Below are 22826 nucleotides of genomic sequence, written 5' to 3' on the forward strand. Positions count from 1 at the left end.
TCAGTCTCAGTTCGCGATTCTAAAAAATGTCTTGGCAGTCAATCAGGTCAGTTCACTACCTCCAGACTGACAGTTTGAACCGCAAAGATGAACTGACAACTGACTGATTGACTGATAGCAACTCTAATCGAAACACTTGATGACTTGTTTCCATTCACCACCTTCCTACTCCATGCGTTGTTGATGGTGATTCGAAGGTCACGTCCCTGATTCCGCTACCACCGAGAACGTTCGACTTCGGCGATAAGGCTTGATACGCATTTGCTAGATGTCCATTCGGAGACCATGGGTACAAAACCTATAGAACCCACAGTACTTCTTGACGAAAGTCCTCTAGGGCTTCATTGCATCCGGTCATCCACTGGGCCTCTCGAGCCTCGTTTCAAGTGCGTAATCTCAGCTCTCACATCCGCAAACCATCATTGCTTTACACCTGCTGACATGGTCTGTAGTCTTGTACTTGTTCATGGACACTCAGGTGACGCTTTCAGCACATGGAAACACGAGAATGGCAAATCATGGCCAGATGAATTCCTTCCACTGGAGGATAAGATGAAGAATATCGCCGTGTGGACTTGGGGCTATCGAGCGGTAGAGCAAAAGTCCCAAAGTAATGAGATCATCGTACCTAGCACCATATTTGGCCTTGGGGAAGAATTGTGCGGCATTCTTCACGACAACCAGGTTTACGTAAGCTTTTTGTCAATTTCTGATTCCTCCATTATTGGATATAGCGCTGAATCCGCTAGCACCACCCCATCACTTTCGTAGGACATGGCATTGGTGGAATCATCATCAAGAGCGTAAATATCCACTGAGCTATCCCCGAAGCCTCATAATGACAGATTCTAGGCGTTGAACCACTCCAGAGCTATTTCAAGTCTTTCGGAGATCGTGAACAATACTCGACAAGTTGTATTTCTGGACACACCACACATGGGAATCAATATCGATGCACTGCAAAATCTGAACGGCGGGTATCTGAGCGATCATGTGGCGTCTGAATTTGGACTCTGGTCGCAAGAGCTCGAAGCTCAGGCTAAACGTTTTGCTAACATAGCTGGAAGTTTCAATATATCGTCCACGTGTGCCTCCATCTTGGAAAGCGACGGTGACACGAGTAAACAGGTACAGTAGATAGAACTCACATTGAAGTGCGTTCTAAGTGTTCGCAGATAGCTCCAGGGCTCTCTGCCCATACATTGATACTCCACGAAAGGATATTCCGGATGGATCGGGTCCGCCACGAGGATATATGTAAATTTCCACACCCCGAACACGTGAACTACAAAAGGCTTCGTGACAGGATTCGGAGTGGTCTTTCAGCTGTCAAGCATGATGACGATCGGATTCGCGCCCTTTGGGATTGGATAGGCAATACAGACAGCAGCAATCGGGATGAACATAAGAACAATTGCGAGATGATGAACAATCATAAGGGGACCTGCGATTGGTTGCTCAATGACACTAGATTCCAATCTTGGATTGCCAAATCTGAATCCGATACATGTCTCTGGCTGACTGGACCGTCTGGGGTGGGAAAGACATTCCTAAGTTCCGCCGCCATCGAACATGTTCAGAACCTGCCTGATAGACCTGGAGCTGTCTTCGAATTCGTCCATTTCGGACACATCTTTCAAAAGCTCGAAGTTCTCCAACGATTAGCATCGGGACTATTGAAGAGGGTAGACGATTGCAGAGCTCTGACTGAAGCTGCGATCAGCTTCAGAAACAGAGCTAGACAAGATGCAGAGGAGATGAAGGGTTTGGTAACGGAGCTGCTTCGCGCAGCAGCAGCAGTCGGAAAAATATTTCTCTTCATCGATGGCATCAATGAAGTAGCGAGCGAATTGAGCTACGATGTCAATCGCAAACAATTGGACAACGAAGAGAAAGAAGCAAAAGACCTGGTCGGATTTTTACTTCGATGTGCTCAGTCCGAACCAAATGTGCGGCTCTGGTTCAGTAGCCAGTCTGACGACAGAACCAGAGGATGGCTGGAACAAGATGTCGGTGGCCATAATCTCATGGCGAGCAAAGCGTCGGTTGTTGAGCTAAATATCCCGGAGATACAGGCTCGCACTAGTGTGGCCAAATTTTTGAAAGCAACAATCGAGACTCACTTAGGCACCGAGAAGTTTGGTGAGAGTGCGTGGCTCTCTCTAGAGGTCGGTAAACTGCTCTTGAAGACTAGGGCTGCCGACAGCTTCCGATGGGCGGCGATGATGGCAGAAGCTATCAACACTTGTGCCAGCGTGGAAGAGGTTAAGCAGACCATTGAAAAAGGTCTACCCAGTGATCTTTCGGACCTTTACAGCAAATCGCTCCAGCGGCTACAGAATCTGGATATGAGCGATCAGACAAAACGCCAATGCACAGGTTATTCGCGGTAAGCCTATCTGCACGGCGCTTTTTGTCATGACACTTATGTGCGCACAGGGCCATTTTGTCGATTCTTACGTTCGCAAGGCGACCTCTGCATTTCCCTGAGCTTCAAGAAGCTATAGCATCCTTCTGCTTAAAGGACCGCTTCACTCTAACAGGACTCCCCAACATATCACCCAATTCTTTGATTCTTTTTAACAGTCTCAAAAATCGCTGCGTTCCCTTCGTACGCTACTACTCCAAGGACAGTAAAGACACCAATGGTGTTTTTCGCTTGGCACACCAGTCAGTGCATTTGTACCTTCTTAGTGTTTCGAATCACCCCAAAAGAGGCTCGTCAACAACGACCGGCAACTCGAGCCAACCACCAATGGTTGATGCGACATTCTTAGCAAATTCTTGCTTGAATTATCTCTTCCAGAACCGATATGCGCGGACGTTGACTAAAGAGAGCGCTCTCATATTTCGAGCCGGTATTGAAGACGTTCGCAAACACAAGTTCCTCCAGTATGCCGCGAAGTATTGGTATCGGCATGTAGACGATCCTGAGCCCGACCTCCGCTTCTCCCATCTTGTTGAGTGTTTCTTACGATCTCCTCAATTCATCACGGCTATCCAGATTCAGAGTCTATTCGTCCCCGGGCATTTCATCCAGGACTTGGATTGTGACGACCCCAAGAAAAGGAACATCAAGAAGAATCTTCCTGCATCCCTCGTCTCCGGCGCTTATGTGAAGTTGTGGAACGACTACCACGAATTCCTGGCAGAGTGGGGCCCATTTCTACAGAGGGGTGTCTGTGAAAACGTCAACGGCGAGATAGACCGTTGTCTATGGAGCACTTTGAGTACCACTAACTACTTCCGTCGTCATCATCCTCTGCAGCGATTTCAGATGGCGTTCGTACTTGAAGATGAATCTGATCCAAGCGAAAACGCGGATAGAGTCTTATGTAACGTGACGCTTACGGACAAACTGACTGTTACTGTTTGGAGGGTCTACAAGTCTGAGTGAGTTCATACCGCTTCCTATCTTGTCAGAGCTAACCGCCTCGAAGTACGTCCGACGATGATCTGAAGCTATATGAGCACACGTGGGCGTTTCAGAACTCCGCACCAAGATCTGTGTCACATCGAAAGTTCTTGTTTTCCAAGGCGGAAACGAAATGGGAACTGTACGATCCGGGGGTTGCCAGAGCTATATACCTATTTCCGTCGTCGGATCAAGCGGAAAGAGTGCCACCGATCGCCTTTACCTCCTCCCATAAACGTCTTCGAATCGGACTGGCTGAGTTTGTTGAACATAACGGCCATTGGCTCAAAGAGGAAGACAAAGCAGAAGCTTACGGCTCGCCCTTTTGGGAAAACATACAGGTCTATGGCAATTGGCGTGTGAAGAGCCGCAGGAGACTGGTCGAAGCTGAATCACGGTTTCGGAAGGACCTCTTTGACCGCCGCCAGTCTTGGTCTTCTGATGATGATGCATCCGTAACGGATGGATTCCAATCGGAAGATGCTTCACAGTTTTCCTTTGGTATTGAGTCACCGACACAGTCTTGCAGCTCGGTGACTGATTACTCACAAGAAAGCTCGGGCTTTGTCTCTGGAACTGAAGCGGATGAATCGGGTAGTGATGGTACTAATGAAGAGCTTGAAGGATTAGGCAAACTGACGCATGCTCCGAGCTCATCAGACTCAGGAAGCGAATCCGAAGCACTTCCAGAAGTCTCATCGTTTCCATCGTTTACAGGTTTCTTAAGGACTCAACCCACAGCACATCTTGCTGCCGACTCGACCTTTTCAGAATCAGCATCTGAATTCGAGCAAGCAGAAGAGAGATATGCGGACATTACTGGAACAAAGAAAAAGCTTCATCACCGTGTCTGTGACGCATGTCAAGCTCAACCATTGAGCCTGTTCTATGAGTGCGTCATTTGCGTACGCGAGAACTTTTATGACCTCTGCGTTACGTGCCTCAAGAAAGGTCGTTGGTGCAATGACCGATTCCATCAGCTTTACAAAACGCGACTTCATAGTCGTGGTCGTCTACGCCGCCTTGGTGGTCTGCGATTGGTTGACTGCCGTTCAGACATATGCATTGTGGTGGAAAGACTTGATGGCGCCACTCCAGTGATGTTCAGGTATCACGATCCTAGGTCAAAAAGGCCGTGTTTGTACAATTCCCATCCATGTTTCCATCCCTACAACAGCCTTCTGATCTGGCCCCTTGGTGATTGGAAAATGCTGTGCGCAGATATCGAGGAAAATAGGTACTTTATCCGGCCAACCCATGGAGGTACGGGGAAAAGGAACTGGTTCGGTAAGTTTGATGAGATAGACCCATACGTCTCATCCACTGACCGATATTATAGAGTATGAGTTGACTGTGGACACTCACTTTTCCACTTGCGGCACATTTCTGTATACGCTCACTGTCTATGCAACAATCCCTATGCCACACATGAATCAGAAAACGGTTGATCAGCCGGACCTGAGTATCATGTTGTCTTCTTGGTCTCTTTCCAGTAAGCGACCTTCAGTACGCCCACCAAAAGAGCTCGCGAAGACGAAGGTGGAACTGGGCAAATGGCATCGTGACAGACTGGCAGACCAGCCGTTTAGCCTAACTTGGAAGGAAGAATACGTCTATATGACCTGCAGCTCTGACAGGATTTGCGTGTACAGGTTACCCCTAAAGACGTCACGAAGCTCTATGAGCGAACAAAAGGGACACACCGCAACAAAGGTCACTCAGCCCAGTAACGAAATCACACTGCCGCGGACAGCGCGTTGCCGTCGAGTTCAGTTCTTCCCAAGTAATGTGGCAGAATTGGATGGTGTTATCATCATTGGTCCTCGGGATGGCGAGCGATCAGCTAGCCCGATAGCGATCAATCTACCTTCTGGAAGCCTTGGTGTCTGGAAGACAGTCGAAAAGGCGGATGACTTAGATGTGTCGGAAGAAGATTACCGCAAAGGCGAATCACAATTCGAGACTTTCGACAACGAGGATGATTGTGATCTCATTCCCTTCGATCCCAAATTTAGGGTTTAACAAGCCTTCAAATTGGTTCAAAAAGATCAGGCGTATGATAATTTATAATTCATGATACGTGTAACAGCTTCTAAGCTGTCAACATGAACAATATTTCAGGAAATGTCGCTTTCTCCTCTTCTATACGCTCCATTCATCTTGAAATTCCGACATCCCGACATGGTATCACAAGGCTCCAAGCAAGGCTGACCACAGGACGCGTGAAACCCACAGCTGTATCACTCATAAACCATCCTTCATGGAAGAAACACGGCTAATCACTTCGTCGCGCATCTCACTTATCTTTCATGATATATGCGAGCGTTCCGCCATTTTGTACTTGGGGTATCTAGACTAGTTGTGAATGATCCGGAGACCATGATAAACTTATAACAAGAGTCTGCCTTTTTGCTTTGTCGTACTCCCCACTTCTCTTATCGAATCACCAAGTCATGCGCATTATCCGAGCAAGTAATTGGTATATCGAAATAGGTGAGATGGCTACCTTGGTAGATGCAGATCAATTTCGATCTGGACTATTTCAGCTTCTGTTTGATGCGTGCATCAAGAACACTTCCTGGCGTCCATCAAAATCACCCATCAACAGCAGGTGTTGAGACCGCAGACAACATCAAATAGACTCCTCAAATTGACCTTGCAGTCCTGGAACGAAAAAAGATAACCAGAGATTCGGGGCGCCTGAAACAGGAAATCAATGGAAGCGACAAGCTAACAGTTCGAAAACAAGTGCACAGAAAGCTAGTGGCGAGTTCGAGAACATTCGTCAAGGGTATGCGGATTTAGCAGCACAGGAGATATCTACCTCATGACGGTGAGAGGGGTAATATGAAGATCTCTCAGTACTCTAGGCGTGTATTTGTGAGGCTGAAAAGGCAAAATGGAAGATAAAGGGATGTTCCCGGTGGGTTTGAATGTTGGAGAGCTCATATCTGTCACACCGTGAGTGAGTGTGGTTAGAGCAGTCTGACACGGCGCCACGTCCAAGTCCCATTCAAGACGGGTCCGAGCCTTGAGAGCTCATCCAGCTCTGTATGTATGCAGAACGAATCTATCCGCTCAGCAGTTACGCTATCGGCCTTCCAGCAAACGACAAGTACAAATATTGAGTGCTCTATGTCCCTATTGCGTTCGTTACAAATTCCAGCACACAACGTCAAACATGACCATATACCCGTGCGTATGTTCTCAACCAACTGCTCGAATGAATAGTTCCGTGGATAGCTGGAGTGATATAACCTCCGACCAGAAACTCTGAACTTGGGAATCTCTACAAGGGTGCCAGAATACCGATAATGATGACGATTGTCGGGCAGATCATCTGTGATAGAGAAGCTGGTAGCTGGTATCATGGGGGCATTGAACTGAACCAGCGTTACAGTGTCAAGCTCGCCTTGCATGTCGTCCTTGCAAGTCGTGGAAGACACAATAGTCTGTCCAGAAGGTGACTCTAGTCGTACGCGCCGTAGATAGGGTTGGTGTCTAGCCTCTATGATGTCAAGCCGCCAGAACTTCGCTCCTCCACTCCATCCAGCCCAAGTCCATGAGGAGAATGTAGTATGCCTCTGGGGTGAATCGAGCTCGTTCGGGTACGAAAACCACGATAATGCAGTGGAAACGAGATCCTCAGATGACTGCATGAACACTTTTTCTGAACATCTGAAGAAAGGTAGGCCACAAAGCAGCTGAGTAGTTGGTCGTGCTTGTCGAACGTGATTCATGACACCCTGGAACGCATCCAGAGTATCCGCATGTTTGGTAGTTTGCCGTTGGCTATACATCTCCAGAATCACTGCAAAGTAATTCCAGGTCCAAATAGATGATGTCGTAGACATTTTGCGTTGGAAATTCATCTGGAGGAGCAGGTTGAACGCATGTGGAGGAGCGGCATATCTGTTGGGATCAGGGCGCCCCGTTCTTTCCATCCAATGGTCTGCTGAGCAATAGAACGATACCTGGCGATCTGTGAAAACCAACATACGCTTACTCAAGAATCCTTCTTGGAAGGTCCTACAGATTGCACATGCCGAAGTTAGCCAGATCAGTGATTTTGTCAAAAGTTTGGAATCCTGGGGCCATCTTACCATGCTCGAGTGAACCATTTCGACTGTCTAGTTTCAATGTGTGGCATGATCCCTTTCGAGAATACGATGACATCCCCAATACGCACAACATTTTCCTCTGTACGAGTTGTTGGTCCCACGCCTGGTAAGCCGTACATTTTGTCCATGCCAGCTGCAGCTACGACAGTGAGATCTGCACCACGATAGATTCGATCCATTTTGTCGATTTGGTCTTTTCGGTGGATTTCGTCGTTTTGATCGATACAGTATTCGTCAACCCATAAGAATCGATATCCAAGCTGCAACGTAACAACAATGGCGTCTCTGATTGTGCGAGGAATTTCCACCAAAGGCAGGCTTGATCCAGCGCGATATCCTGCAAGATCTTCAGTTTGGTAATTGATACCCCATACGTAACTCAGTGCCAGCCACGGCATCTGTGGAGATGCTTTTACAATAACCATTTCCTCACAATCTATCAGGTTCATCGCCGGGATGGGGAGTGAGTCCGGTTCACAGGCGAACTCGTGACATCTTACGCAGACATCTAGCCATAAGCGCGCCTTGTGGTAGTCCCAGATCCTCTGTACAGGTTGAGCACATTCCAAACACTGCGAGACATCGCTAGCCAGCCTACAAAAAACGGGGTCAAGTCGAGAGCAGTCAGAACCCCCCACTTCTACGCAAAGCTTCAGCTCGACAGTGCCTAGAGCATCAGCATCCACCGCAAGGTTCTCCCGATCTGAATGTAGCATTGAATGCTGATTAATGTCTTCGAATTTCAACCCCGGAACCTCAGATACCCTAAGCCAGAACATCTTCCCTAACTCACATACAGGGGTGCCTCGAAAAATCAGACTGCAGAGCTTGCATCCAGTAGAATATTGCTTATTCGTGATCAGAATCCCATCGGAATGGTCGGCATATCTGGAATCTTTGAGTAGACGCTTGAAGTCGATCTTGTGACACGTTTCGCAAATGGAGTCCCCATCTACAGAGGCCGCCTTGGGTTCCTCAAGCTGCAAGCAGTCAGTTACATCTCAGCTACCGATACAAAGCCTGTTCAATACTACATTGGAGTGTGCAGATCTAGAGATAGCGTGGTCAGACATGGTATCTGATCAGGCTCCAGTCATGCGTGGTTGCCCTTTTCAACTATCAGAACATTCCAACCTCATGATCACGATGTAATACGTGCAGGGAACTTGCCAAGTGAAGGATGAACAAGCCACAGGTGATTGTAGAGTCGGCGAATACTATGCTGAGGTTAAGGAGGGAAGATTGGGTCGTGCAGTTGCTGCCTAGAATGTAAGCTCGCTTATACCTTCCCCTCCGCCACCAGCCTGAAGGTGAAGCGACCAGATGAGCAAACAAGAACGACCGTTATGTAAGAGAAGAAGGTATGTGATCATGATGCAAATATTCTTGGTGCATTTCATTCTTAATTCAGACTACTCCACGTCTCAACACTAAAACACACGCCAGTCCCATCTCATTCAGCGAAACCAACTCGAACCCAAAAGGTGAGTCAAGGTCTCAAGCCAAAAAGGACAAGAGCTAGGCTATGTGCCATGGTGCTGAGACGACAAAAAGCCAAAGAAGAGGAAACAAGAAGAGCGAACAGGTAGAAAACCCAAAGTCCAACAACCAGAAGAGGACCAAGGAAAAAGACGCCGACATGCCCTATACCCAATATCCCGAAACCCAATAACCCAAACACCCATAACAATGCAAAAAAACCCTCGTCATATCCATCCTCTAAAAGGCAACAAACCCTTTCATCCAAACAACAACCCGTCCTTCCAAAGCCTTCCTTATCTAATGTACACCCCTCCACCCCGCGAGCGCATTAAAACTAACATCCCCCTCCATGCCCAAACTCTCCCCATCATCCCCAAACCCCTCCCACGGCAACTCCAGCGAACGCTCCTCCTCCTCATCCCCACTCTCCTCATCTGTCTTGCCTCGACCACCTCTTCTAAACTCGACACTCTCATCACCGCCATCCTCACCGTGATGATCGCAGTCCGAGACTTCATGTTCAGACACAAAGCTCCGAATAGTAACCTTCTTCTTCTTCTCCTTCTGAGCAGCAGCAGCAGCAGGGGCAGGGGCAGGGGCAGCCTTATTAACAGCTTGGATAGTAAGCTCTTCAACCTCCTCCTCAGTAACATCTTCCTGTCCCTCGAGCACATCATGCAGCCTGTAAATCTGCTGGTCCAACCAAGATAGCCTGCGCAACAAATCTTGGATACTGACGTCGATAGCCGCGCGGCGTCTCTTACCCAGACTAGGGTCATGCTCGCTCAGCATAGCTTGCTGAACGGCTAGTTCGGCAGTCAAGTGTATGCGCTCATCATTGAGTCCCTTGACAACCGTTGCCAGAGCCTCCCTTGGTGATTGCACGGGCCGCATCGTAGCATCTGTTTCATCGGCGGTTGAGCGTTCCGACACTTTGACCAACTTGGGTACAACGAGAGCAGCAGTAGCCGTCGTGTAACCCTCGCGGCGGCACACGGTGCAATTGTCATTGTCGTGTTCCTTGCTGATGACGGGCTTGGTGGTAGTAGCAGTAGTGTGTGTTTTCACTCCGGTAGTAGTGGAAGAAGCAAGTTTGATATCCGGTAGGATAAACGCACTGGTCATTTCCGTGGCAGGCGCGCTCCGCCTTCGCCTTCCAGTGTTGCTGAGCATCGAAGCATCAGACATGGCTGACTGGCGAGTTTGCGTTGCTTCGGCATCGGCGTCGTCGGCGGCGGTATCTGCATGGGACAGCTTGCCTGTGTCTTCGTCAAAGTGCGTGGTGGTGGTGCGCTGTGTGGTGTCTTTGAGGCTAGACTTGCGTACGAGAGAGGGTCGACGCGAATGCGATGTGCTCTTTGCACTTGCCACAGACCGCCCTGTATCCTCGCGAGTCTGTCGCTGACTCCTCACAGTGTCTTCCCTCATCTGCTCTCCAGTTTGAGTTTTACCAGCCCGCTCATTCGCACGCTGTTCCTCCAGCTCGCGCCTCAACCGCGCAATTTCCTCCTGGGGGAAGAAGCTCAACTCCGTGAGGCTCAGATCAGTGGGGGGTTGAACCGTCATCGTCGTCTGCCTAGCAGAAGAAGCAGGGTTTCGTGAGATACGCAGAGTGGAGCGTGGCGCAAGAGAAAGATCGGTGGTAGATTCTACATCGCTCTCTGCGTGCGCATGCTTATCGGCTGGGACAGATGCGGAAAAGCTGCGAGTTGAGAACCTCGAATGTCCGGTGAACGACTTCCGTGGGCTTTCCTGGCTGGCAATCTTGCTGTTACGGACCTCCTGCTGAACACGATTCCTGATACGCGTCCGTGTATCTTCGCGGCGATAGCTAGGCTTGTCTTCGAAGATGTGCTCGGTATCGTTCTCTACCCTGGCTTTCCTTACAGCAATCTCACGCTGTCGAATCTTGCGCTGTAGTTCCGCCTCTCTCCTCGCCCACTCCTCATTCTCCTCGTCTTGCTGGGCTTGGAGTTCTCGGAGTTCGTTTCGGAGATTCTCGTTGTCTAGACGCATAGCTTCATTTGTACGCTCTTGAGTCGTCGTATCCTCAAACAGCCGAATAGTATCGTCCCGCCTCCCAACCTTTGCTCTCAAACTCTCTTCTTGCCTCTCCCAACGCCTGATATCCTCTTCGCGCTTCCTCTTCAGTTCCTCAACCTGGGCCTTGAGTAACTCATGGTCGAACTTCAATCTCGCGTACTCGGCGTGCTCTTGACGTGCCTTGCGCAGCTCCATGTCTCTGCGAGTCAATTGCTGTGTGTTTTCGTCCTGCTGAGCGCGCACACGAGCCAGCTCTGCGTGCAGGTTCGCGTTCTCCCTCTGAGTTGCGTTTGCGGCTTGGTCAAACTGTTGGCGGAGCTGGATCGTCTCTTCTCGGTGGTGAGACAAGTCTTGTTCGAGTTGATCGCGCAGCGATTCGTTCTCGGCGCGAAGGGTGTCAATTTCCTGGCGGAGTTGATCGTTTTCCTTGGTCAAGGCGTTCTTCTCGATCTTGAGCTCCTCGCAAGTCTGGAACGCGACACCCAGCTGATTGGCCATGTTATCCCGTTCGGTGCTCAGACGTTTCTTCTCGATTTCGAGGACGGCGGATTTGCGGTCGGCGCGATCGAGCTTCGTTCGGAGGGTCTGTACAGTCGCGTCAAGGCCTGCTCGTTGTCAGTAAAGTCCCGGAACTTTCGTGTTTTGCAGGAGGGTGATGATAGACGCAAATCAGAATAGTAAGTTTTCAACAATAGTTTTCAGACAGGGATAACTGAATGATAACATTCGACATCATATTGTGCAGGGAGGAACAGACATGGGGGACGGCAACTTACGTGTCTTTTCGACCTTCCAGCCGCTTTTTCCGCCAGCGTCAGAGTCTTGCGCGCTGTCACTTCGCCGGAGCTTCTCCTGAGCTTGCGTAGTCGCTCTCAGCTCGATCAATTCCAGCTCTTGCTCATCAATCTTCTTGTCTTTGTCTTCACGCTCGCGCTCCATGTCCGCAATCTTCTCCTGCAGCTGCTGGAGAGCAGCGAAGATGGCCTTTTCCTCGTCAGGTATAGGCGCTCCATCGATGGGAATATGCGATGGTCGGCGACCGCCGTACGGTGGAGCCGCAAAACGTGACCGTGATGGTGCAGTCTTGGAAAAGACGGGTGTGCCATCGTCGAACACGCCAGAGACGAGCTCGGTGAGATTGGGAAGATCAGGCAAGATGAAGGACTGCGCAGTCGCGTTCTGCGCTGTAGCAGGCCTTGAGCGAGGTGTAGCCTTTGGCTGTGGAAGAGCATCGACATTGCCGTCGGTTTGGAGAGAGGTCTGTCGGCTCCTGTTGCCCCAGCGCGTGTTCTTGGTGGACTCCATGGTCAGTGTTGGTGGTCGATGCTCCATGAACGATGACTCGTCTTCGGAGAGCTTTGCGTGCAGCTGTGCAAGTGAAGTGCTCTTGCGGCTTTCCTTTGTGGAGAGGGCGGGAGAATTGCGCTTGCTTGCAGGACGCGGCGATGCAGTGTAGTCCAGGTCGTTGCGCGAGGCGCGACGGATCGCCGCGTCACGTCGGAGGCTGCCAGTGTCTGCCTGATATGATTTACGCGATCTGTTGGTGGGGGGTGTGATGTCGTAGAGGCTGTTGAACTGGGAGCTCATCTTGCTGGGGGTACCGCGGTTGCTGCGGTTACCTCGCGCCTGCTCGATGGCCATGCTCTCCTCGTCGGAGATGCTGTGGTCAAAGTCGCCAAACTCCTTGTTGACCATGGACGTGTCGGGCTGGACCTGCTCGGAACGGAACGGAGCCCAAGTATTCATCTTCTTCGCGGTTGAACGAATCCGCGGATATCCCGGTAGTGTGTTGGTGTCTTCCGCGATGTTGTGTTGTGTGGACATGAGAATGTCTGGGTCGTCAAAGAATTGAGACGTGTTGGTGCCGAAACCCGACCGCTGCGTGGGATTCGAGTCGCTGGGTGGTGGTGAGGGCGATGTGATATTTCTAGGGCTGTGACTGAGACTGCGTGAGAGTTCTCTGATAGCGCGCGCTTTCCCTTCGCTCATGGGAGGAGAGGACTGCATGTTGCGTGTTGGAATCCTGAGGCCGCGCGGGCAATCTCAAATCGTGGGATGCGCGTCGCGTGTCAAACACGTACGTAAATAGGCTATCTCGAAAGGATGCTTTGTAAAGATCTACCTCAGCTGTATAATTACCTCCAAGAAAGACAGAAAAGATTGCCAGCCCAAGTATGATGGGGCGCGTTGTGTGGGAAAGTGCGATGATTCAGTGTCGAAGATAGAAGCGGGTCGGCGTGTTTACTCCAAAACAAAGCTAACGAACCCTGGCCCCACTCCAGCCACCGACGCGCTCTCGCACCAAGCAAAATGAATATACTGCTACGATGGTAATGCTGCCGAAATGCAAGCACGGCGATGTTTGGAACTACAGTACAAGACCATCGTGATATAGTCTTCTCCCTTTGATAAGCGTTTCTCAGCAATTAGTTCTAAAATTCACCGACGTGTGCTCTATACCATAAGCATATCTACAACTGTTTTAATGCGCAATATCAGTACTACAGAGGTATCACAAGTTCAAATGCACCAAGCCCAACGACCACATGTCCTTTGCGCCCTTTTCAAACACCTTGTTCGTTTTGCATACCACAGACACGGATCATAGAACATGTCTTCCTGATACCCACAACAACAGCTGCAGGAAGAAAGTCATGCCCAGTCGTCGCTACATTCCATCCCAAGCCACACTCCTCCCAGCACACAGCCTATCCACTTTCCAAGTCACACCCACCACCACCAAATGCGCGCACAAAAGCAGGGCCGAGCGTCCCAACCCACCTAACCCGCCAACACGGAAGAAGTCGAGTGACGCCATGCAAAGTAGCGGGTACAGTACTCGCGCATCTGCTGCAAAAGGCTGACAAGGAGAAAGCAGACTGTAGGCCTTTGCACAAAACAGCACAATCTTTGCCGCATTGACAACCGCAGGATCCTTGACATGTCTGTAGAACCTTGCTAATGTCGTGGGTGGTAGTGGTGGAGGTAACATCAACCGTTGCGGACTCGGCGTTCTCCCTCCAGAAGGCTGCGGTGGTGGAAACTCCAGCTTGCTTCCTCTCCTCAGAATGACGGCTCCATCTTCTGATGACTGCCTCCTCATGAATTCTGGACGCGACGGACTAGGCGACCGATCCACGACGGTAGCACTAAGATGGGATCGTCCTGGCCGTGTGTAGTTTACGCCCCTGCTCTTCTTGTTGCCCTGGGTTGGCGACGGGCTGGGTGTGTCAGCTCTCGAGATGCGCGGACTGAACTCGTCCAGACCAGATGGGGCGGGGTATGTAGATGCATTGTACTCGTCGAAAACTAGAGGCGACTTTAGCACGTGTAAAATTTCTTCTGCGCCAGGCCGTTCATCAGGGTTGATAGCAAGAAGCCTCTTCAAACTCCTGTACAGCTTCTCAGGCAAATCCGATCGAACGCGTTGTTCGTCGTCGATGCCCGCCCAAGTCGATATCTCAGCACGCAACTGGTCTAGGTCCTCGTTATCCTCATCAACACCATCCGCATTCCGATACGGAAGTCGCGCAAAACACATAAAGTAGACAATCATGCCAAGCGAAAAGATATCACTCTTCGTGGTGAAGTTGCCAAACGCACCACCCGGTCTCTCTTGCCTCAGCACTTCCGGCGCGCAATACGAAATCGTTCCAGTCGCGCCCGTAGAATTCCTGGTTCCGGATGCTGACTGTACTTCTCCAAAGTCGCTAACTAGGACTTTGACTTTACGGCCAGTTCGATGGAGTAGACAATTACTGGGTTTCAGATCCCGGTGGATATAGCCGTTGGCGTGCAGGTGGCTCAGTCCAGACGTAATGTCTTTGAAAAAGGAAATAATCTCTTCAAAGTGCATGCGACGCGGACCATGCACGTCCTCTGGATCCTCCAACCGACCCTTGGACCTCCGCCGCAGTCGCTCCTTCATCTGCTCTTTTGTGATGGAAGTTTTGGCCGAGTCGAGGATATAGCTATGGAGATCGCCGCCGTTGCAGTACTGTTGCAGTATGAAAGCGCAAGGCACGCTCGGTCCAAAGCTGGATATCTGGTAGTCTTCTAACCACACGTGGCGGTAGGACACTAGGTTCTGGTGGGACAAGGTCTGGAGTAGTTGGACTTCTATCAACACCTTCTCTAGCCATTCATGGTCGTCGCCCACCGGCACGCGCTTGCATGCAAACTTGCCCAGATGCACGCCATCGAGAACATGCTGCACCAGCAGAACCACGCCCTTGCCGCCTCTGCCCAGCTCCCGCTCTTCTACAAAGAAGTCTTTGAAATAGTTTGGACTAAAGGCCCGAGCGGAAATGCCCTGGCTCCTAGCAGGCTGCACCGGTGTGCTCCCGACAAACTCGGTTCCTTCTGGTGCTTGAAAGCTGTTCATGCGCATGGGTGCAGGCGTCAATTGTTTGTGTGGCGACGAGGGTCGCGACGGCTCTGTTGAGCCTGGCTGGCTCCGACGCAGCATTTGGAAGTAGGCGGGATTGACGAAGCCATTTTCCGCGGGGATGCCTGGCACGGCATGCTCTGGCTCATCGCTATCGTGTTCCGAATGCGGCGACGGTTCGCGGTAGGGTCGGTGGCAGTAAGGGCATGAGGTGGAGCCAATGTCGGTTGCGTGGGAAGCATCGCGCAGGGAGAGTTGTTTCGAGCGCTGGTCGTAGACGACGACGGCGGAACCATGGCGACTGTAGCCGTTAGCCTCTGGTCATCACTGCCCTCCTACTCACCAGACTGCTATGGGTACCTACAGTACAATCTCGCGCGACTCGGCTGGGGCGTATGGAATCAGTGACATGTTGGTGCGACTTGCGACGTCGGCCTGGCCGCCAGCTTCAGAGGACGGCGCAACGTCTTTGACTATCCGGCGATGTGCTGTAGTTTTTCGCCTATGCAAACAATAACTGACGTAGCCGTCTCCACCTAGTTACCTGTGATGCGTGCAGTCGTAGCACCTCGCGCGGTGCGGGGAAGCTGTAGAGGTGTAGAGATATCGGCAGGGACCTCAGTCGATGGCCCAAAGACGGTGACTGAAGGCGTTGCGAGCTGCGTCGCGATTGTCGTGTACAAGTAGCATGACACTGTCCCTCAGGTAGCGCTGACTGTTGTCATGGAGTCGTCTCTTGTTTGGGCGGCGCGCGCAAGTTTTGGCGGGGAGTTGTGGGACGGCAAGGGCGACCCAGCTGGCAAGGGTCTCAGCGCAAACAAAGTGCACAACATCAAGCGGCCAGACTCACGCATTAATTTCGAATATTTGCTCTAGTCTATCAGTCGCTCTCCCTCTTCAGTGTCTCTCCCCCCTCAGTGTCTCTCCCCCCTACAAGTGGCTCTTGACCAACATGCCACCCTCCCACACCTCGCCCTTCTCCAGCCTCTGCCACCCATCGACAGCACCAATCTCGACACACACCATGTTCTTGTAGCCGTCGTCTGGGGAGAAGTCGCCCATGGCCTTGGCCTTCTCGATCCACGGGTTCCACGTGACCGTGTCCTTGACGTTGTCGCGGATCACGTCGAAGCGAGGCTTGCCGTCTTCAGTAATCGATGTGGTATCCTGCTTGATGTCCTTGTACACGCGGTCCGTCTCGCCTGTGATCTTGAGCTGGTTGTCGCTCTGTGTGTGTGTAGAAGCATTGAGCACTTTGTCAATGTACTCGGTGCCAGACAAGCCCGTGATGGCAATCTTAGACACGTCTTGAATTCGAAAGTACGTATGGAGTAGGAACTGGAACTCGAAGCTCTCCTCGCCTTCGTTGCGGACTGTGAGGACGGCCTGTAGACTGTCCTTGCTAAGTGTGACGCTGTATACGAGTCCAAAGTCCAGCGGCCATGCCTTGCGCGACTCGTCGCTAAGCGATTGACGGTCGAGGCCAAAGTCGAGCTTGACCGAGTTGGAGTCGAGAGCGTCTTCGGCAGTCGACTTGCCCATGTACTCCCAGCGCGATGCACGAGCAAAGCCATGTTGGGGCAGCGACGACGTGGCGTGTCCGTCCTTGGGCGGAGGACCGAAGACGGGGAATACGACGGGGATACCACCTCGTACAGGCTTCTTGCCCGTCACGTCAGCCGCATCGCTCAGCCAGAGGTTCTCAGTCTGTCCGCCGTTGCTCTTCCAGCTAGTAACGGTAGCTCCGAAGAGCAGCACCTCGATGCTCTCGCCAGACGGCAACCTTGCCACGACCTTTTGGCTTCCACCCTCTCCGACAATGTCGACTTGTGGGCCGGGCGCTGAAGGTGTGGGCGCGTTCAACGCTGAGGGCTTGTTCGTGCGCTCGACCATGATGACGACGATGTGTTGTGATAGCTCGGGGTGTGGAGGGGTACAGTACGTATCGACTTTACACGAATTGTTTGTGGCGTTGATTGATTGACTGATTGCTCGAGTCTGCAATTGCAACTCAACGTTAGATGGGAAGAGGCAGGCGATCAATCGGGGACAACGTACGTTAAGTGTATCCAACTACTTGTTCTAGAAGGGACCTGCGAGGTGCTTGCGGCAAGGAGGGGCAACAGCTCATTGCCCCACCAACATCTTGCCAGCAGCAACCAAGCATCACTGAAACGCATGGCACGTTTCACCTCGACTCTCTCACACCCCACTTGGCTATTCTCCTGCAAGATAATTGGGTCTTCCAGACTTTTGGTGCACATATGACCATGTTGAGGCTGTAGATCCAACAGGAAGATGCATCTTCGCCTGCATCTCTGGTGAACAACGGGCCCGAAGCTCCCGGTCACCGGTCAACGATTGTCTTTCCTTTTCACCTGTCTGTCCAATATAGCCTGAAGTCGGCTTAGTCGTACAAGATGACGGTGTCTAGTCTCCAAAGGTGAACTCGGAAGATACAAACCTTACGATACCTTGCACTACGGTTCATCCCGGTCGATCATGAGATGTGTACAAGGTGTGTCGCCTTGGCTACCGGCCTGATCCGCAGGGCATCAAACTGTATCGACGCAGGAACAGTCGCATAGAATTTTCTCGTCTGATGGTTCCAGTCTGATCCTTACATATCTCGACCTGATGTCCATCGAGTCAATATGATCAGATTGGCGATGGTACATTACAGGCCTGAGGGTTGTGGTCCATGAGCAACTCGGTAATCACCCATTCTGTTTAAGACTTGGAGAATGGAAACACGGTCAAAGAACCAAGACTGCTACAACTCCCGACTTGCTTGTTGCTAGCGCCCTTGTCATGAACAGAAACTGTTGCTAGCAATCGACGAGCTTTACCAGATTGGCATCGGCCCGGCTGGCGCGTCTCATTGGTTCATGCAGCGGGATCCCCCACTTCAACACCACAGCTAAGCCACCGCTAACGACCCGCAGAGTCTAGACAGAGCTGAAAACGCGTGGCTGGCAGATCGCCGGCTGCATATTATATGAGATGCTGCCCCGCATCACTGCGTTCACTCAAGATGCTATACACATTTCACCGACCATAATAGAGTCGCCAGGGTCTTGACTCTCCATGCACTAGTGCTACCAGTGCGCCTACTACACGGCTGGAACGAGGAGGACATATAATCCAACATGCCTTCCAAGGGCGTAAGGTGCTTCACATACATCGCCGTTGACGGGGTGGAGATTGAGTACACAGTACCAAAACAAAGCGTCAAGCTCAGCTCTCAGCGTCAATTCCTCCACGACCACCTTGAAGTAGAGTCATCCAACCTGCCCCATTTCAAGTTCACGGGAAATTTCGAATTCATCGTTCGCCAGCACGGTCAAGAACTCACAAATCAATGGGTTGCAATCAACAGCATGACAGGCAAGCTAGAAGATGGCACAATGGTAAAAATGGATCAAACACCTAGCATCTTCGCCAACGATCTCATCATCACCTATGGATTCTACGACGCTGGACCAGGGTTGGCGGAGTTGCCAAAACAACATCAGTGTTATATCACTGTTAGCAAGAATTACGAGAACTGGATGCGCGATGTCATCCCACAAGGCTCAGAAAAATCGCACCGTCCTTTCCATAAAATGGTTCTACCGTCCTCTCACGACATTGGAATGAACAACATGTCCAGCAGCCTCTCCCTCCTCAAGAACGCAGGTACAGGCGTCATCAAAGAAGTCCTCGGCCGCAGCCTTCCCCACGCCCTATCCATCATCAACAAAGTCGGCGACGGCGCCATAAACCGCATCGCACCAGACATTATCCGCGCACTAGCTATAACGCAGAAGGACACGCTCGACACCATCCTCAAGATCGGCGCACGATACTTTGAATTCCGCCCCGCAAAGTGCCATCGCCAGATGCAAAAGGTGAGTTCCCTCGAGGATACGTGGTATTTCCAACACGGCGCCATACCCGGTATGCCGTATCGCGTATTACTCGACCACATCATCCGTTTCCTGGACGAGCACAAGGATGAGATCATCGTCGTGCACAACAGATGGGACGGCGTGCCAGCAGACTGTCCGCGCCCCAACGACGACGAATTACTCAGCGTACTCACGCCGCTCCTCGCGGGCAAAGAGCTCAAAGTAGGCAATCAGGACGCCATGATGCGGCAATCTATTCACGATTTGCGCGCCGAGCACACCCGCCTCATCCTCCTAGAGGACTGCGCGCAGGTCTCGAATTACGACGACGCTGCAAATGCTACGTTGACTGGCGACTCCATGGTCGCTAAACTATCGGACATGTCCGAGGACCCGCCAAAGGGTCATCCCATCACGCTGCTGCAATGCCAGGCTACAGCGACGAATATTAGAGATGTCATCGTTGCTAGCGTGCTGGATAGCGATGTGAGTACGAGTCCGATCCTCGCGACGAAACCGGTGTGTGATGGCAAGATACTGCCGCTGCTGAGGGGCGATATGGGGAAGAAGTTGACGAGGGAGGAGAGCGTTGTGGTTATACTTAATGACTTTTTTGATGGCGCGACGGCAGATGTGGCAATAGAGCTGTGTGAGGAAAGGTTGGGGTGAGGTGAGAATCTTTTTTTTTCCGGGGCGAATAAGAAAGGCAAGCTTGGTTATGTTTGTTACAACAGATTAGATGTTGAGGTAGAATCGCTATATGACTACGCGCAGATCTAAATATGCCTTGCTGGTCTACTCTCTCACTCCTTCCACACCATCGCGAGATCAAGGGCAATAGAGCAGTGGACAGATGAAGATGACGTCATGTTGTCGCATCAAGGATTATCCCCACGGCGCCTTGCGAAGAGAAATTTGCTCGGGGGATGCTGTGGCGGTGCGACAGGAAGATACTGCAGCGCGGGGATGATGTAGCTAGACGTGATATCATCTTAAGCACCACCATGCAGGCCAGGCGTAAAATCAGTCGTAGTCAAATCCGGATTTCCCTGGACCACAAAATCCTTACTCCTCCTCTCGCCCAGCGTGTCCAAAAACGCATCGTCGACGTTCAAATGATCCTTGACAATCTGCCTCGGCGTGATACCCAGCCACTGGTTCACGCTGATATCACTGTATTGCGTCGATTGCAGCACCTCGAGGTACACCAACGTCTCGTTGCCCGTATTCTCGAGATAATGCGCATTAGGCACGGGCACGTATCCGACATCTCCCGCCGAGAAATCAAACGTGCGCGACGCAGCAGGTGCTTCGTACACGGTCAGGCGTGCGGTTCCGGACAGGAAATACGACCACTCGTCCGACGTGGTGTGCCAGTGCAGTTCGCGCATCGCGCCGGGTTCGACGGTGATGAGCGCAGCGGAAAAGGTGCTCGCGATGGGGAAGGTAGCCGGGTCGAGGATCTTGATACTACCACCGGGTACTTTTACGGGTTCCTGCTGGCTCCAATGGTAAGTATACGCGCCCTCCTTTGGAATCACGCCAGCGGGCCCCGTGACATTCTGCTCTGAAATGTTCTTCGGCGCGGGGGTACCAGGGAAGATCCAGAGCTGCTCTTGAGGAATGTTTTCAAATGTCTTGACTGATGTGCGGAAGTTCTTTGCTATCACGCTTTCTGGGTTGCGCAGCATGAGTTCAGAGAGGAGGAAGGTGTTTTCCTCGCTGAAGGAGCCGTCGTTGAAGATGAGCAGGAATTCACAGCCGTTTTCAAAGGCTTGGATCGAGTGCGGGATGCCGGGAGGGAAGAACCAGACGTCGCCTTCTTGGACGTCGTCGACAAAGGTTTGGCCGGCTTCGTTCATCGAGGCTATGCGTACGCTGCCGTTGAGCCTGAGCATATTGTTAGCTTGAGTAGGCGTGCAAGGTAAAGGGGTGGTATGTACATCAACGCCCATTCGCCTTGCTTGTGCCAGTGCAGCTCACGGTACGCGTGCGGACTCAGTCGCATGTTTGTTCCGGCCATTGCGACCGAGGACGGTAGTTGGTCGGTGTTCTGCGATCGTGCCCATCCTGCTCCGGCGAGGCCGTGGCGGTTGTGGCTGAGACCGAATGGCCATTTGGCGTTGCTTACCTCGCCCATGTCGGAAGATGGCGGAGCGTATACGTCGCTGTTCAAGCGATCATAGGCCGGTGTACTGCAAAGGAATCAGATGACTCTATTCATGACGATGTGACGAACTTACCGAGGACCAGGCTCCGTAGGTCCTGTAGTACCCCCGCGGATCGGCTGCGGGTTCTTCACATTAGAGAGATCGATATACAATCCCAATTTTGCGTCCTCTGATTGTCCAGGTGCGAGTTCGAAGTCTTCGGGTGGAATGACGGTGGACTTCATGTCGACTGGATTCGAAGGATTGTACCCTAGATAGTCCTCTGAACCACGCAGAGAACCTGATGCTCCAGAAGGTAGTGGCATATTGAGGACTTGCGAAGGATCAACAGGACCTGGCACCGTAGGGCCAGAGGCTCCTGACGCCTGGGGTGCAGGTGCAGGTAGGCCATTGGCGGAGCCTGCCAAAGAACAGAGGAGTGCGGCGGCTGAAGAGTATCGCATATTGATTAGCAGTGGTCAACTCACTGTGCGACTGCTGAGTGATCAGAGAGCACGCCATCGTCTTTATACACAGCCGGACAAAACAACAGCGACACTACTCCATGGTTTTCCCGACCTACTCCACCGAGCATACGTAATTCGAAGCGACATCATGACTATCGAGAACAGTAAAGTGAGAGGTACACAATCCTGGCATGCATGCGGCGTTGAACGCTAACATGCATGGGATACTCGATCAAACTTGCCAGATTCGGCTATATCAATTTATCCTTTAGTCAGGGGTGTGGCGCTCCCGGGTATGTTCACCAACTGCCGGTGGGGCTAGTGACTGGAAGTCGATCGAGGATTGGCTGCGGAGCATGAGGCTGGCCACGATTGTGTAGACTAGGGTTTGATTTGTTCGGATGTTGGAGGGAGTCCATCTTGTTGATCGTGACGATGGTGACAGAACGATGCTCTCAGTCTTGCATCATTGGTAACTCGGAAAGGCGTCCAGTAGCACTGGCATTGTGACTCTGAGCCTCGAAGCATAGATGTTCTTCGTGATTCGGAAGAGATGGGAACAGTGACAGTGTGTATCCGTCTTTGAGCTCCCGGTGTGAACGCGTCAGCTTGCTCATACTTGGTAGTCTGATCCGCTATTCCCGAGGGCCGGCCATGCCGCCCGCGCGATATGGACTTGGTGCCGGACCGATCCAGGCATGCAGTACACCATGAGCAGCATCAAGGTATAGAATTGAAGCCTCAAGACTAGCGGACTGTCCAGATGCTCGCGAATGTAGGTGCAATTGCAGTACACTGCTCTTTTTCTACTGGTGTAGCAATGGCGTCGCGCATGTGTTGTGAACGCATCTGTTGAAAAAAGCAGGCGTGA

At 51.5% G+C, this 22826-nt stretch overlaps 6 protein-coding genes across 6 annotated transcripts; 3 read left to right on the plus strand and 3 right to left on the minus strand.

Annotated features, from left to right (window-relative positions):
* Nucleotides 1-1421: 1421 nt before the first annotated feature.
* On the plus strand, nucleotides 1422-3240 carry J4E82_009249 (uncharacterized protein; the record flags this gene model as incomplete). The annotated part of the gene is made up of 3 exons (XM_051735474.1): nucleotides 1422-2389; nucleotides 2587-3153; nucleotides 3207-3240. The coding sequence occupies 3 exons, from the start codon at nucleotides 1422-1424 to the stop codon at nucleotides 3238-3240; spliced, it is 1569 nt and encodes a 522-aa protein (XP_051584728.1).
* A 1432-nt stretch (nucleotides 3241-4672) lies between these two features.
* Nucleotides 4673-5437, plus strand: J4E82_009250 (uncharacterized protein; the record flags this gene model as incomplete). The annotated part of the gene is made up of 2 exons (XM_051735475.1): nucleotides 4673-4678; nucleotides 4853-5437. The coding sequence occupies 2 exons, from the start codon at nucleotides 4673-4675 to the stop codon at nucleotides 5435-5437; spliced, it is 591 nt and encodes a 196-aa protein (XP_051584729.1).
* Nucleotides 5438-9315: 3878 nt separating this feature from the next.
* J4E82_009251 (uncharacterized protein) lies at nucleotides 9316-15859 on the minus strand (the record flags this gene model as incomplete). The annotated part of the gene is made up of 4 exons (XM_051735476.1): nucleotides 9316-11666; nucleotides 11838-13084; nucleotides 13839-15749; nucleotides 15813-15859. 4 exons carry the CDS (start codon nucleotides 15857-15859, stop codon nucleotides 9316-9318), a joined length of 5556 nt encoding a protein of 1851 aa, XP_051584730.1.
* Nucleotides 15860-16378: 519 nt separating this feature from the next.
* On the minus strand, nucleotides 16379-17341 carry J4E82_009252 (uncharacterized protein; the record flags this gene model as incomplete). Its single annotated transcript, XM_051735477.1, has 1 exon — nucleotides 16379-17341. One exon carries the CDS (start codon nucleotides 17339-17341, stop codon nucleotides 16379-16381), a length of 963 nt encoding a protein of 320 aa, XP_051584731.1.
* Nucleotides 17342-18597: 1256 nt separating this feature from the next.
* J4E82_009253 (uncharacterized protein) lies at nucleotides 18598-20007 on the plus strand (the record flags this gene model as incomplete). The annotated part of the gene is made up of 1 exon (XM_051735478.1): nucleotides 18598-20007. One exon carries the CDS (start codon nucleotides 18598-18600, stop codon nucleotides 20005-20007), a length of 1410 nt encoding a protein of 469 aa, XP_051584732.1.
* Nucleotides 20008-20330: 323 nt separating this feature from the next.
* On the minus strand, nucleotides 20331-21952 carry J4E82_009254 (uncharacterized protein; the record flags this gene model as incomplete). The annotated part of the gene is made up of 3 exons (XM_051735479.1): nucleotides 20331-21228; nucleotides 21282-21533; nucleotides 21582-21952. 3 exons carry the CDS (start codon nucleotides 21950-21952, stop codon nucleotides 20331-20333), a joined length of 1521 nt encoding a protein of 506 aa, XP_051584733.1.
* Nucleotides 21953-22826: the final 874 nt, after the last annotated feature.

This window comes from Alternaria postmessia (assembly GCF_024291825.1).
Source record: "Alternaria postmessia strain BMP 2775 chromosome Unknown scaffold_86, whole genome shotgun sequence".
In the NCBI taxonomy this organism is placed as follows: Eukaryota; Fungi; Ascomycota; class Dothideomycetes; order Pleosporales; family Pleosporaceae; genus Alternaria; species Alternaria postmessia.